The sequence below is a fragment of the Euleptes europaea genome, chromosome 12 (assembly GCF_029931775.1).
Source record: "Euleptes europaea isolate rEulEur1 chromosome 12, rEulEur1.hap1, whole genome shotgun sequence".
In the NCBI taxonomy this organism is placed as follows: Eukaryota; Metazoa; Chordata; class Lepidosauria; order Squamata; family Sphaerodactylidae; genus Euleptes; species Euleptes europaea.
The window spans coordinates 20,454,798-20,470,914 of NC_079323.1; the positions used below are offsets into that span (position 1 = coordinate 20,454,798).

The 16,117-nt window shown below is 42.2% G+C and overlaps 1 protein-coding gene across 1 annotated transcript; it reads right to left on the reverse strand.

Annotated features, from left to right (window-relative positions):
• Positions 1–5,847: 5,847 nt before the first annotated feature.
• On the reverse strand, positions 5,848–10,386 carry LOC130485145 (gap junction beta-6 protein-like). Its single transcript, XM_056858259.1, has 2 exons — positions 10,362–10,386; positions 5,848–6,795 (listed from the first exon to the last, which is right to left on the reverse strand). The coding sequence occupies exon 2, from the start codon at positions 6,771–6,773 to the stop codon at positions 6,096–6,098; it is 678 nt and encodes a 225-aa protein (XP_056714237.1). The 5' UTR covers positions 6,774–6,795; positions 10,362–10,386; the 3' UTR covers positions 5,848–6,095.
• Between the last annotated feature and the right edge of the window lie 5,731 nt (positions 10,387–16,117).

A 16,117-nucleotide genomic window follows, 5' to 3' on the forward strand; every position in this document is an offset into this window, starting at 1 on the left:
CAAGGCTTTGCTGGAAAATACGCCTATTATGTGGATTATTTGTTCAAAGAAATGGAGCCTTTTGCCTTGGTGAACTTGCAGAGAATTCCAACTTTATGGTACCACCTGATATTTTGTTTGTTTGTTTCCTGTAGGAAAAATACTTATTTATTACTCTAAGCAAATAACTATGGATACTCAAACACCTGCCAGAGTAGCTAATGTTTTCTCACTAAGCCGATTTTTGATGGACTGTTCAACTGTTTGGATACATTTCAAGCCTGTTCATCGGGTTATGTTTTGTGTATTCCGAAAGTACAACACAGGGACATCGGCAGCATTTCACATGAACATTCTCATACATCCTGAGTTTAAGTTTCCCTCTCCCCCACCAACCTGTTTTCACTGCTCTCTGCTCACCAGTATAAATACGCTGTAAGCAAATTAGTTAGTTGTTATAAATAAACACTGTATTTTTTATAAAGTCTTATTGTTTTGTGTTTGTAGAAGTCTGTGGTATTGCTGAGCTTATTTTGCACATTTACATTTTTGCAAAGTCTTATAGGAGTTGTAGTACCCTCTTGATCTCATCAGATCTCAGAAGCTAAGCAGGCTCGGCCCTGGTGAGTACTTGGTTGGGAGACCATGACCACCAAGGAAGTTCAGGTTTGCTACCCTGAGACAGGCAATGGCAAACCATCTCTGTTCATCTCTTGCCTTGAAAACCCCATGACTGGTCACTATAACTTGGCTATGACTCGTCTGCACCTTTTACTGCCACCATTGGATGTTTGTTAGGGATTCAAGAACCTATACATTTTCTGTTCTTTGAGGGTTCTTTAATGTTTTAAGAGCCTGGCTTCATCCCTTGCTGAGGTCGTTTTCCAAAAAAACACCAAACTCAGATGGGTCTTTTATGCTAGTGTGATGTTTATTTATTCTTGTGTTTTAACTCTCTTTAGTAACCTAGTTGAAGAATTTTTTAAAAAAAAATCTATTAAAATACATTTCTTTATGTGAAGTGTTAAAACAATTTTTTCTCCTTCCCAGAGGGGTGAGTGGGCTGGCATCTTATTAATTGCTATTTCATGGCCCTTGTGCCGTTCTAATCCTTTCCAAACTTCCAGAGTTCTTGTAGTGCTGCAATTAGATTTATCTCCGAGTCAAGATATTTCTCAATACAAGGATATTCCCATAGCCAAGAACACTGTTAATTGCCCAATATTTTTTAACTAGAGCTTTTCTTAGTCAGATCTGAGTCTATAGTCAAAACAAGGTTAAGGCAAGCAGATACTTGCATATGTATATATCATAAATGGAAAAGAATGTTTCCTCCAGGCTCCTTTAAGGGACCACTTTTATGTCAACCTGGCAGATACAGAAATGATTCTAAGTCCCAATGGAGCCAATCAACACTCAGTGGAACATTTGCCATTAACTTTGGTGAAGATCTTTGTGCTGTGATGGCAGCTGCTGTCAAAATCAACATTTTAAAATATTTGTACAGAAGCCTTGCTGGGGAAAAGCCATTTTTCTATTCCTTGGCTCCATCATCAACCTAAAAGAGAGACTGCAACCAATAAATCAGAAGGAGATTGAGACTGGGAATGGCAGCCATGAAGGAGCTAGAAAAGATTCTTAAATGTAAGGATGTGTCACCGACGACCAAGATCAAGTTAATTCATGCCATAGTATTCCCTGTTACTATGTATGGGTGTGAAAGTTGAAGAAAGCTGACAGGAAGAAAGTAGATTCCTTTGAAATGTGGTGTTGGAGGAGAGTTTTACGGATCCTGTGGACAGCCAAAAAGACAAATCAGTGGGTTCTAGATCAAATCAAACCTGAACTGACCCTAGAAGCTAAAATGACTAAACTGAGGCTATCGTATTTTGGTCACATTATGAGAAGACAAGAGTCACTGAAAAAGACAATAATCAGGATCAAACTCAGGTCATGAGCTGCAGTACTGCAGCTTACCACTCTTTGCCACAAGGCTCTTTGGGTATAAATATTTAAATATACATAAATATCAGAGCATAAAGAAACTTTGCACCTGGAGATATTGCAGGAGGTTTCTGTCACCTTTTCTTCCCTGCTACATAATTTCCTACATAAATATGTTTTATTTTTCTCATTTTTCTTATTTATTTAAAACATTTATTAGCCACCTTTCTTCCTTACGGAGCTCAAGGCAGCCGGAGATATAGATCAAACATATAAAATAAAATACACAAAATACATAAAAACCGTGTGCAAACCATATAAAACAAGTTCAACAGGCACCACCCTTCTTTTAATCCAGTTTGAAGGACTTCTGAAAAAAGATCAGCTTTTAATCCTTCCTGGAAGGCTTGTAGGGACAGCCTCAATCTCCATGAAGGAAATGATTTTTATTACCTATGTAGGGACATTGGTTGAAATTGTCCACAACGTTGGAATTGGGTGTCACCAATATGCTGATGACACTCAGCTGTTGTTGAAACAGATCTCCAAAAGCTGCTGTATGTGCACTTAGCCACTGCCTAGATGCTGTAGTCAAGTGGCTGAGAGAGGATAGACTAAGAATCCAGAAAAGATGGAGGTGATGGTGGATGGTAAGGCTAATGCTCTAGAGCAGGGGTGTCGAACTCAATTGTTATGAGAGCCAGACATGATATTAATGTCACTTGGTCGGGCTGGGCCAAGCCTCGCCAGGCTAGATTGGGAGTGGAGGGGGTGGCTGCCTAGGTTGGCTCATGGGCCAGATAAGAGCTCTCAAGGGGCCGGATCCAGCCCGCAGGCCTTATGTTTGACGCCCCTGCTCTAGAGAGGAATATGCTGCCCACCTAAAGGTGAGCCTTTCTTTGGCAGATACTACTAAAAGCTCTCCAGACTGTCCCAGCTTTCCTGCTGGAAAACAAACAAACAAACATATTATTATAGTTGTCAAGAATGTATGTTTTCAACTTCATTTACTTCTCAAGTTATCTTCCTGTTTAGATTTAGCTGGTGATCTATGCTACTGTAACATCAAAGGTGGATTACTGTAACACATTCTACTTGGGGCTGCCCTTGAAGACAACCCAGACATTCCAGTTGTTCAGAATATGACTGCATGATTATGGATTGGAGTTGGCTGTTTTGTACATATAGTTCCTATCTTAAAAGCTTTGCACTTGTTACTTATGTTTTTCTGGATTCAATTCAAGGTGCTGGCCTCTGCCTCTGAAGCTCTTCATGGCCAACTTCTTTAATCTCTGCAGCTCCATTTATCTGTTCCTTCCTGCAAGACGGCAGGAATTGCCACTATCCAACCACAGGCATTTACTGTAATAGCTTCTCCTTCATAAAACAGTGTCCCTGAACACATCAGGCATCTACTCTTGGGGTTTTCAAAGACTGAACTGTTTAGGAGGGCATTTGAGGATGTAAAGCTTGTTAATTCAATCCCTTTTATCTTGATTAACAGGCTGTTTTAATGTAAATGTCTGGTTTGTATGGTTTCTAGACTATTGAGTATTACCTTATTGATTCTTTCACTTTTGTGAGCTGCTCTTAATCTCTCTTTTTTTTGGGGGGGGGCAAGGTATAAATATTTTAATAAATAGAAGTAGTGTAAAAATAGGGTTGCCAACCTCCAGGTACTAACAGGAGATCTCCTGCTATTACAACTGATCTCCAGCCAATACAGATCAGTTCACCTGGAGAAAATGACCGCTTTGGTAATTGGACTCTATGGCACTGAAGTCTCTCCCCAAACCCCACCCTCCTCAGGCTCCGCCCCAAAAACCTCCTGCCGGTGGCAACTGGCAACTCTATGTAAAAATGGCTGCAAACATGGGCAAGGAGAAAGACCTTTGCAACCTACAAAGATTGTAGTCAGAGACAAGGCTGTTAACCTAAATTGGCTCTAGATATTAAAATACATGTTGGCTTCTACCCATGTTGATTTCTTAATGTGCTTGTCTGCTTCTAACTATCTGGTTATTAACCTTGTAATAATTAACCTTGTTATGGTTATCGTGCATCTTCCTTTTACATCCAATTTCTTTGTTTCTCCAGGTGATGATGCAATCAAAATGAAAAGGCAGCTGTTTGTTTTGAAAGCCCTTTTATTATTACTTTATCATTCATAGCCGCTGTAGCTGGCCTGCTTTTCCAAAACACCATTATCCATTCATACAAATGCCATAGTTTAAGCAAGTCATCAAAATATTTACAAACTTAACGTGACCCCTCTCTCTATATAAATTTCAAGTACCTGTGTTTACAGTAGTAGCCTTTTTATTGCTAAAGTGGCACTCGATTTACAGTCTCTTTTTGTGTAAACATATTACTACCCCCCTAACCCTTCAAGTAAAAAAAAAACAACAACTGCAGGTGTGGAAAACATGACTTAGTTAAAAGTAGATAATACAAAAAAGGTATAATTGATAAAATCAAATATTTTGTAATACTGGAGTATTGGTCATAACAGAGTGTTCTCTTGGCAGTAAAACAGGCAATTACGCATACAACAAGCAGAAGCATGAAATAAACCAAAGTTCCTGTTTGTCATAGCTGGATTAAGGATGTTCTCACAGAGACAGAGTTACTTATTTTAGATAATCCTTATTTACGCGTTTGTGTTTTCCTCAAACTGCTCATGATAGCACTATGATTTCTCTCTGCCCGTACGGTGTCCAGTTTCTTACAAATGAAAGGCAGTGCAATGCAGAAGCAGGTTTTAAGCAGAGAACCCTCTTCCTAAATCAAAGGCAACAGTTTGTTTTGATGAAGAAAAGCAAGTAGTGGCAAGGTTCCCCTTTTCAAACAATTTTACTTCACATGCTCTTCTAAGGGTATGCTCAGTTGTCTTGCTAAATGCAGTGGTATAATTTTGAAATTGTTTATTCCAACTAGTATCCTACAGATTGCAATCAAGTGCTACATTTCTCTCTTGGATTTTTATATGTAATGTTCCAGCTATGCTATAGCAGATACGGATATAAATCTGCATGACAGCTATTGTTTGTCTTCCCTGGAAAAGCTAAACCAGGCCTCTAATATTGACAAAACATGATCCTGTCCCACATCTTTGAAAATGCCACACATTCATTTATTAAAACATTTATATGCTTCCTTTCCTTTCGGCTCAAAGTGGCTTACAATAATAGTTTAAAACATTTCAAAGATATACAGTGGCACCGCCAGGTCTAGTCGCCCAGGCTTAGCAGGTGGAGAGGGGCAAAATACAGGGAGACTATATAGTCTCCGCAGCTGACCTGTGTATTTCTTTATTCCGCTACTTGCCCCTGTGCATTTTGGGAACATTAACTTTCAGACATTCTGCAAACTACACATCCCAGAAAGCACTGGGGGGGGGGAATGAAGGAATATAGATGGATTACACAGAATGAATTTCTTCTCAGCTGTCTCCACACTGGGTGGGTGGAATTGAGGAGGGGGAATCCTTTTCTAGCTCAGATTCGCTATCCAAGCGAGAGAGAAACTGGGCCGTTGGCGAGTGCATCATATTCAGAGTAGGGTTACCAACGTCCAGGTGGTGGCGGGAGATCTCCCACTAGTACAGCTGATCTCCAGACGACAGAGATCAGTTCACCAGGAGAAAATGGCTGCTTTGGCAATTGGACTCTATGGCATTTAAGTCCTTCCCGTCTCCAAACCCTGCCCTCCTCAGGCTCCACCTCCAAAATCTCCAGGTTTTTCTCAACCCGGAGCTGGAAACCCTAATTCAGAGCCAATGGAATGTGAATTTCATCATTACCTCTCAAATAAGTCAGATCTCATGAAAGGAGTCCTCATAAGTCTAATATCTAAAATTACCATTGAACATGTTTTTTGAGCAGTATATGTCTGCACTTGAAGCAACATTGTGCTGGAAAATGGATATCAACCCTAAAGGCAGTAGTCTATTCACTTTTTCATTAAAACTCTTCAGTAGCAGGAAGAACTTGGAGTACTTTCATATAATAAGGATTAGGTCCTGCCTTGTCCTTGTGGGCACGTGAGTCATTACTAGTCAGAACAAAGTGGCCATTAAATAACTGCATTAATATAATAGTCATGGAGCCTGGAAATATTGTTGACCATTTTCTGAAATCAATGCAAAATTAGGCGAATGGATAGGTAAGTGTCTAATGGTTGGGCAGAGATTTTATGGTCTTCGGTTTTCTCATGCAAAACTTCAGCACTAAGTAACATAACTCAACCAAATTCAAGAGCATACAGATACCTGACACAGCCAGCATAAAAATAGTAAACATGGTTTTCTCAGTGGGTCGGGAAATAAAGCAATCTACTGTATTTGGACAAGGCCAAGCACCACATTTCACTACGCGCTGCATTTTGTACCCATTGTACAGGAAATAAAATGTACACATGAAGACAGATTCAAAGACAATTCTGAAGAAAATGCTGCTGGTGTACGTCCACCACAGGGTGCCCTCGATATGAAACTTTTGCCGCTTCAGATCTTCAATGTCAATTTTCTCCCTGCACTGCCGTTTCTTTTCATGCTTTCTGTAGGCAACATGCATTGCCACCAAAAGTGCAGGAGTGGACACAAAAATGAGCTGCAGAGCCCAGAGTCTAATGTGAGAAATGGGGAAAAACTCATCATAGCAGACATTTTTGCATCCAGGTTGTAGAGTGTTACAAATAAAATCTTGTTGTTCATCTCCCCAGACCTTTTCTGCAGCTACCACAAGAATCATGATGCGGAAAATGAACAAGACGGTAAGCCAGATCTTCCCGATGCTTGTAGAATGTTTGTTTACGCCTCCTAAGATTGCTTGGAGCGATCCCCAGTCCATGGCTGTGTGTATCTCCTTTGTCCTATTAAGGCAAAATTAATATGACAAATTATCAGTAATTTCACTCTGCAATGAAGTAGGAGGAACTCAAACACTAGCAAACAAATTAACAGGAAAATTAAGCTGTTTCCTGACGGTACCAAGGAGAAAGAAAGGAAGTGGAAGAATAAAGGAATAATAACCCCTACCTTTTGAGAAAGTTTGTTTAAAACTTGGTATCTCCACTACAACTATATTTATTCCAATAGATAGTGTTGCCAACCTCCAGGTAGTAGCTGGGGATCTCCTGCTATTACAACTGATCTCCAGTCAATAGAGATCAGTTCACCTGGAGAAAATGGCCACTTTGGCAATTGGACTCTATGGCATTGAAGTCCCTCCCCTCCCCAAACTGCGCCCTCCTCAGACCCCGCCCCAAAAACCTCCCGCTGGTGGTGAAGAGGGACCTGGCAATCCTACCAATAGCCTTGATGAGGTAGCTTAAAATAAAAACCACAGTATTAAAAAAATAAGAAGCAACCCATTAGACATAGGCGGCATGAACACTCTATAAAACAAAAGCCGACAATTTAAAAAACTGATAAGATAAAACTCAATTAAAATCCTGGGTAAAAAGATGTGTTTTAGCCAGGCATCTAAAAGAAAGTAAAGTAGGTGCCAAGGAAGCCTCAAATGGGAGTGCGTTCTAAAGGTAAGGTGCCACCACAGAAAATGCCCTGTCTCTAGTCACCACCCACCTTATCTCTGAAGGCGGAGGCATAGAGAGCAGGGCTTGATCTTAACTGTATATCTGGATAATCTCTCTCTGTCCTCCACACATACACACACACCAGTATATCTGGCTAATCAATGACGTGGACACAAGAGAGCCCTACTCCTGCAGGAGTACGTGAAAAGCAAATGTATAACTGAAACTGAAGTCCTGATGTTAGTTCTACTAAATCTTTCTGATCTCGTTAATCCGGAGGACAAGGGAGCCCTGGCTAAACTGGTGGAAGCTGGAAAGACCAACTACAATGAGAGATACAATGAGAACCATCATCATTGGGGTGGCAATGTCTTGGGGCCCAAATCAGTGGCTCGCATCGCTAAGCTTGAAAAAGCCAAGGCTAAAGAATTGGCCACTAAGCTCGGGTAGATGTATCAGATTTGCCTTCAAGTTTTTCTGTACATAAAAATAAAATTGTAAACAAAAGAAAAAAAGAAAAAATCCTTTTAAGAAGGGCTTAAAGGCTGGTTAGTTATTATTATCAAATTGGAAACTTTGGCTGTTGAACATATGGAACTGTCTTCTGCTGAGTTAGATCACTGATCTATCAAGGTCACCATTGCCTACCCTGACTAGCAGTGGCTCTCCATTGTCTCAGGCAGAGACACATCACCTACTACCTGATCCTTTTAACTGGCGATGCCGGGGATTGAACCTGGGACCTTCCACATACAAAGCAGATGCTCTGCCACTGAGCCACAGCCTCTCTTCCATTACTCCAGGTCTTTTCCCAAGTACCAATCTGATGCACTTTATATGAGGTCACATGTATTATTTTGTTTCAAAATGGTTTTTCTGGCATTTCCAACACATAGTCTGCTTTAAGGATAACTCATTCTTCTCAAAAAACAGGAGGGAGAACACCATCCATTGATAGCTGGGATGGAAGCAAGTAGCATATGAAGTTTGCTTCCACTCACCATAAGTAAAATTGTTCCATGATTAGGGTTGCCAGGTCCCTCTTCACTATTGGTAGGAGGTTTTTGGAGTGAAGCCTGAAGAGGGCAGGGTTTGGGGAGGGGAGGGACTTCAGTGCCATGGAGTCCAAAGTGGCCATTTTCTCCAGGTGAACTGATCACTATTGGCTGGAGATCAGTTGTAATTGCAGGAGATCTCCAGCTACTACCTGAAGGTTGGCAACCCTATGCATGATACTACTGGTGGTTCTACTGGGGCCATCAGCTTCAATGCCCTGGTTGCCTCCATAGCACACCTTTCGGGGAAAGTGAAGAGTAAGATACTAGAATCTCTTAATACACGCCCCCCAAGCACTTCAGTATTAAGGTGACGATCCTTTTGACTTCAACCCCTGATTTTCAGTTTAGAAGTGTTATCGGGCTCCAACAGGCCTTTAAATGTACTAAGCTTCTGCCGGGCACTTCTTCTGTTAAACCATGATCCTCAGTTTAGCGGTGTTGAAGGGACATTGTTTCTTAAGGCTGCCACTGGGGTATTTGAACAGAAATAGCCTTACCGCTCCCTGTCATTGTCACAGTCCTACACATAATTAACTGAGAATACGTTTTAAACACAGTTCAGACATGCATAGGATGACATAACAATCCGTAGCATTTTTGATGTGCATCCACACTCGTAATGATTGTTAGTAAAACAGTTAATGACTATCAAGTTTCCTTAAAAAAGAAGCAGCAGTCCTAGAAGGATCTGGCTCCCACCATTTATCACTGAAAATTACAGCCTGTATTCAACTACATTCGAAAGACGCTTCCTTAAGAGGGAGTGGTGACTTCTGCCAATTTCCCTGCCCACTGGAGAGCCCTACTATACAGTTCCTGAGAGGCATTGACCTCCAGAAACAAAATTTTGGAAGACAAGGACTCAGTGTGTTGCAGTAGGAGGGGGAATCAACAGAAATAATTGCCCTCTTTTAGGGTAACTTAGGTGCCCTTAAGTTTTTGAAATTGTGTGGCTGGATAAAAACTAGGCTTGCTAACTCTAAGTTGGGAAATAACTCAGCAGGGATGTGATTCCATAGACTCCATCCTCTGAAGAAGAAGAGTTAGTTTTTATATGCTGCCACTTAAGGGAGAATCAAACCGGCTTACAATCACGTTCCCTTCCCCTCCCCACAACAGATACCCTGTGAGGTAGGTGGGGCTGAGAGAATGTGACTAGCCCAAGTGCACCCAGCTGGCTTCATGTGGAGGAGTGGGGGAAACAAATCCAGTTCACCAGATTAGCCTCTGCTGCTCATGTGGAGGAGTGGGGAATCAAACCTGGTTCTCCAGTTCAGACTCCACCACTCCAAACCACCACACCATGCTGGCTCTCAGATGAAGCTGTCATCTGACCTCTGTAGTCTGGAGATCAGTTGTAATTCTGCGAGATCTCCAGGCCCCACCTGGAGGTTGGCAACCCCAATACAGGTCTGTGTTTCTAAATATATGCTTATTCTTTCGGATAAAACTTTAAATACGTTTGATCATCTGCTTGAAACTTCAGCTACTTTATAGACGTTTAACACTGCTGATGGATGAAGTGACTAAGAATAACCTGAAAGATCAGTTAAAACGCAAGGCAAGTTGGTTGATACCATTTATGAAAATGCAAGATTGTGGAGACACCCAAAGAAGTAATAAAGAAAAATCTGTTTAAATATACTCTGTTCCAGCTGTGGTTGAAAAGTATCCTGTTATGAACCTGCTGTGACATCACTATCCATTAATGTCATTCTCTGCTGTGGAGCAGTGTAGTATAGTGGTTAGTGTTAGGCTAGGAATGGGGAGACCCAGGTTCAAATTTTGCATTCAAATATAAAACTCACTGGGCGACTCTCAGTCACTCGCAGACTAACCTACCTCAGAGGATTGTCGTCAGGATAATTTGGAGGAGAGAAGAATTATGTACACTGCTCTAAGATCTGTGGAGAAAGGGAAGGATAAAATATGTAATTGAGCATCTATATGACAGTTTTTAAAGTACTTAGTGTCATAATTAATTATAATCTAAAATATTTATATTCCACCTCTCCACAAACTGTGTACAAGACCGTGGGCAATACAATAAAACTAAACAACAAACAATCGTATAAGCCATCAGCAAGAATATAAAACCAAACAAAAAAAATGGTTTAAAACACTAAAATAGAAAAACTAGTAGCAGCAACTGCTTAAAGCAAATAGGACACAATTAAAATTTAAAAAATTATGAATGGGGAAACAACCAAATTAGCCAAGGGAAAGCTAGAACAAAAAGTTTTGGCCTAGTACCAAAAGATATTCAGCAGGCAGAGGAGAATAATTCCCCAAATGAACTCTGGGTACAGAGGTTCTCTGAAGAAGGGATCTGCCCTCAACTACAATTGCCCTCAACAATAAGTCATGACAGATAATGGACATTAAACTGCTATAAGGTTGGTGGCTCAGTGGGACAGCATCTGCTTTGTAGGAAGCAAGTCCCAGGTTCAACCCCCAGCACCTCCAGTTAAAAGAATCATGCGGTATATGATGTCAAAGACCTCTGCCTGATACCCTGGAGAGCTGATGCCAGTCTGAATAAACAATACTGACCTTGATGGACCAAGGGTCCATCAAAAACAAGGGAGCTTTGTGTGTATGTACTCTGCTTTGTACTGAATCTCCCCTAAAAGGTTGTTTCTGGTGGCCCCACATACTTGAAATGTCTGTTTTTATATGCTAATAATCTTAAATTGGTTGTAATTAAGATAAGACCTGCCCTCTTTTCACTGTTAGTCTTTTCATTCACAGTGGGTAGCCTTGTTAGTCTGTCTGCAGTAGTAGAAAAGGGCACGAGTCCAGTAGCACCTTAACGACTAACAAAAATATTTTCTGGTAGGGTATGAGCTTTCGTGAGCCACAGCTCACTTCTTCTTCTTCTCTGAAGAAGTGAGCTGTGGCTCACGAAAGCTCATACCCTACCAGAAAATATTTTTGTTAGTCTTTAAGGTGCTACTGGACTCTAGTCTTTTCATTGTCAGCATTGCATGCTTGTATAGAAAAACTGTGTAACTCAACAACAACAAAAGTTTGAGACTTGAGTAGAACATATCCCAGCACCTGCTTTGCCTTTCCTAAGAATTTGTCTACACACATGGGTGTACTATATTAGTACAGTGGGACAAATAAATAGTGTGGTTTTCATGCAGCCGACACAGGCAAGGCCAAACCAAATTGCACAAATCTCCAGCAAGTTGTGAAACGAGCGTTTCACATGGTAGCTTTAATTATGCAGAGTAGTTCTAAGGAAGACGAAGATCATGTCACAGACACCTGGCTCTGATGAGGAAAAGGGCAGATCTGGACTCACGATTAGAAGATCATGTCACAGACACCTGGCTGTGATGAAGAAAAGGGCAGATCTGGACTTACGATTAAAAGAACCCTTAACAATGACGCTGAAATTCTTTAACTCCCTTCTTTATTCACTCCTCCCTCTGCAGGGTCAGTTTGGGACGCGTTGCAGGTTTATGACCACAAATCAAATACATTTCTGTTAACCACCTACCCAGTGTTGTGTAAGCTGAACACTTTCAAAATGTTATTTGAATTCTCACATAGCACCGGACCAAAAAAACAAACAGGGGAAAAAAATTCAGGAGTTTTGCTGTGCCATCTTGTCAATGAATTACGGTAAATTTTGCCAGTGGTACAACATGTGAAATGACAAATAGAAAGTTCCTTGTAAAGGAGGAAACCTACTTGTATAACTGGTCTAGAGAGCTATGAGTCTAGGGCAGCTGCTTTGGAAGCTTACAGAACTTAAGAGAAATTCAAGTAAACGTTTTAATGCTCAGGTGTTAATTTTCTCAACTCCCATTTTAGAAGCCTTAAGGTACACAGAGTTGAAGCAATTTACTATGGCTGTTATTATAGAAAATGCGCGTTCCGTTTTCAGTTTGACAACTATTGCAGTTATCTTTTTCTCAGGACTACTTTTTACACTACTTGCTCCAGACACAGAAATTTGCCTTTGAAATTTTAATCCTTGAAATGTATTTTGGAATATACATGAATGACAGAGAAACTGCCCATTCATTTAGAACAAGATTCCAGTCCAGTAGTACCTAAACTTGAATCTTGCTTTTCTACTGCAAACCATCATGGCTACATACCTGAAAGCATTTATTTATTTGCCCATCCATGTAACAGAAAATATACTTGAGCTGCCACTTTTATAACAAAAACATAAGACTACTCAAGAAGAAAAATATGTAAAATGACTTGTTACAACTCTGTGACGCAATCCAAGTCATTATTTATTTGGATTTTAGAGGCAACTGACCTAACCCAGCAAACCATAAGCCTGACAGAAAGCTTCACACTGAGGTTGTCCTTATTCAAAGCAAGGGGACCGCAAGGGGATTGATGTATGCAGGGTTCCCTGGCTCCACCCCCACCTATTTTGGCCAGAGTGGTGACACCGAGGCAGGCAATGTCAAACTACCTCCAAACATCTCTTGCCTTGCATGGGAGGTTTTGCCTTGGATTTGCTGCTCTCTAGAGGCACATTTCCCCCATCCAAATTCTCAAAACTCAAAAATAAGCCCCCATGCAGAGGTTTGAAAATTCAAATGGGAAAAAATGTGCATCTTGACAGCAGCAAATACAGGGGAAACCCTTCCATGCATAAATGGCCAGTGTAATCTGCCTTGAGTCTCTGTGAAAAAAGGCAGATTATAAATGTGAATAAATGCAAAATGCTCTTTCCACCTGCATAACCATTAATGACAATCCACATCACAGCCAGTATTTCAAACACCATATGCAAGATCTACAACTTATATTGCAGGTATTATGGGTGCAACTGCATTTATACAAACTGGCGAAGGAGGAGTGAATATGTATGTACAGGCCTGTGTGTTATCTCTTCCCTCACCAAAGCATTTCTGTCTTGTGCATCAAACTGCTTCCTTTTCTCTTCAGTACACTGGAGCGATATGAGATAAACTATTAAGGAATAACAAAACATATAAACACAAGGCTATACAGCATGTGGGATTTTAATTAAAAAATTCACCACAAATAGGAGGCCCTTTTAAACTGGAAAGAGATTGAATGGGTGTTAATTTATGTCCTCAGAGAACGCCCTCTTGCCCCAAGGAAGAAAATGGGCGTTCCTTGCTCCATGGGAATGTGGCATGCAAAAGTCAAATTACTTTTCATGGCTTTTCATTTGGGGAGCTGTTGAAGCATGTTAACGCTTTACTCACCAAGGGAACAATTTGTTCCTTGAATCACTAAAGCTCCCAGAACTTAAAGAAGGATCAGCCCCCCTCCCACACACACTGAATCATTAAAACTCTAAACACAGTTCTAAATTAATGTAAAGGGGGGGAGAGACAGAATACATGGTGGGCAGGGTATTAGGCAAAGGATTCCCACCAATGCATCTTCCCATGTGCTAAAAGTGCCAGAGTACTTGTTTAAAAGTGTGCATGCACTCGTTTATTGTTGTTACAGCCGATGGCCAGCATAGCACCAGTGGCGACCCTTTCATTTTTCTTCTTCTGTCCTACCTAAGCTCTGTTTAACACAGGTCATTTATGCATGGGAGGTTTTGCTTTAATTTGCTGCTCTCCAGATGCATATTTTCCCCATCCAAATTCTCAAAGCTCAAAAATAAGGCCCCACGCAGAGTTTTGAGAATTCAGACGGGGGGGGGGGGAATGTGCATCTGGAGAGCAGCAAATCCAAGGCAAAACCTCCCATGAATAAATGGCCACAGTTACAGAAAAAAACTCCCAGTTTCCCAACAGAACTTAACGAGGGGGAATACTCAGTTAATGTACATTACAACCAGCATCGTGGCTAAAGGAGGACTGGAACATCATAAAATGAATGGGGAGAAATGAATGGGGGATGGTGGAAATCTCCCCACCCAAATCTCACCATGCATTTCTCCCCCCACGCGCGCGCACACCTTCTCCAGCTCAGCTTCACCACGGAGCTGCTCACCGTTCTTTCAATGTGGAATCCTAGCAGAAATCCGGATTCCATCTAGGAAAAAAGAAACCGCCACCCCTTTTCTACGTACACGTTGATATCCTATTCATATGCCTTTCCACACTCGAATCTGCAGTCACACGTTTATGCAAGGGAGGTTTTGCCTTGGATTTGCCGCTCTCTAGATGCGTATTTTCCCCATCCAAACTCCAAAAACTCCACAATAAGCCCCAATGCAGAGTTCTGAGAATTTGGAAGGGGAAAATGTGCATCTAGAAAGCGGCAAATCCAAAGTAAAAACAAAACATGCATAAATGGCCACTGTTCTCCTTTCCTGACTTCGACCACCTCTTCAACGCACCCCCACCCTGTTCAAGTCCAAGGCATACCCTCCTTTTAAAACAAAGCAAGGCCATCTCTGTGCGCGGAGGAGAGGCAGGGTCCAGGGTCCCCCCACCCCGCAGCCCCATCACCTTTCTCAGCTTTCTTTGGCTGCCACAAGCCAACCGGGATGCTCCTGCCGGCTCCTCGTTTGGCCGGGCGACGGGACCGCTCCCGTCTTGGCTGGCGCCTCCGCTGCCCCAGCAGTTTTAAGCTAAGCCCCGCCCCGCTCACCTTGCGGAGGCTGTCGGCCACGCCCCCTGGAGCCTCTCTGGCTTCTTCCCTTAGGGTTAGGAGGCAGAGACTCCCCGCAGGCGTCAGAGGGAGCCAGGTGCATGTCAGGAGAGGCTTCTCCTTCGAGTCCTCCTTGTAGCCCCGAGAATACCTTTTCACAACATCACAACACAGGCCCCACTAGTGTCATGCATGAAGTTTGGGCATGAGCCCCTGACCCGACCACCCACCATCCCCACCTCAGATACAGTTGCTCAGAAGGGATTTGGCTCCTTGCCGCACAGATCGCCATAAGAGATTTATGACATTACGGGAGAGATTTCCCTCCTTCCTAATCCAAGAACTCTGATAATCCACACGACAACAGATTTATTAAATTATGCAAAGTGCAAAGACAGTAGAGAGGTTTTTCTTCCTCTTCTGTAATACAAGAACTTCAACCACTCAGAGAAACTGATAGGCCCGTGTTGGCGAACCTATGGCACGAGTGCCACTTCCGGCACTCGTAGCCCTCTCTGCCGGCACGCGCAGTTCCTCCAAGCCGCTGGCCTTTCCGGCTCTGCCCCGCCCCGGGTGATCTCCAACCAATAGAGATCAGTTCCCCTGGAAAAAATTGCCCCTTTGGCAATTGGACTCTATGGCACTGAAGTCCTTTCCCAAACCCCGCCCTCCTCAGGCACCACCCCAAAAACCTCCCACTCATGGCGAAGAGGAACTTGGCAACCCTAGCCTTTCCCTCTGGGCCCCCTCTGGGGGTGGTATTCAGGTTAAATTGCCGCATTGGCACTCGGCGATAAATATGTGGGTTTTCGGTTGCAGTTTGGGCACTCGGTCTCTAAAAGGTTCGCCATCACTGTGATAGGCGGTAGATTCAAAACAGGGAAACAAAGAAGAAGAAGAGGTATTTATATGCCGATTTTCTCTACCACTTAAGGGAGAATCAAACCAGTTTACAATCACCTTCCCCTCCCCACAACAGACACCCTGAGAGGTAGGTGGGGCTGAGAGAGCTGTGACCAGCCCATGGTCACCCAGCT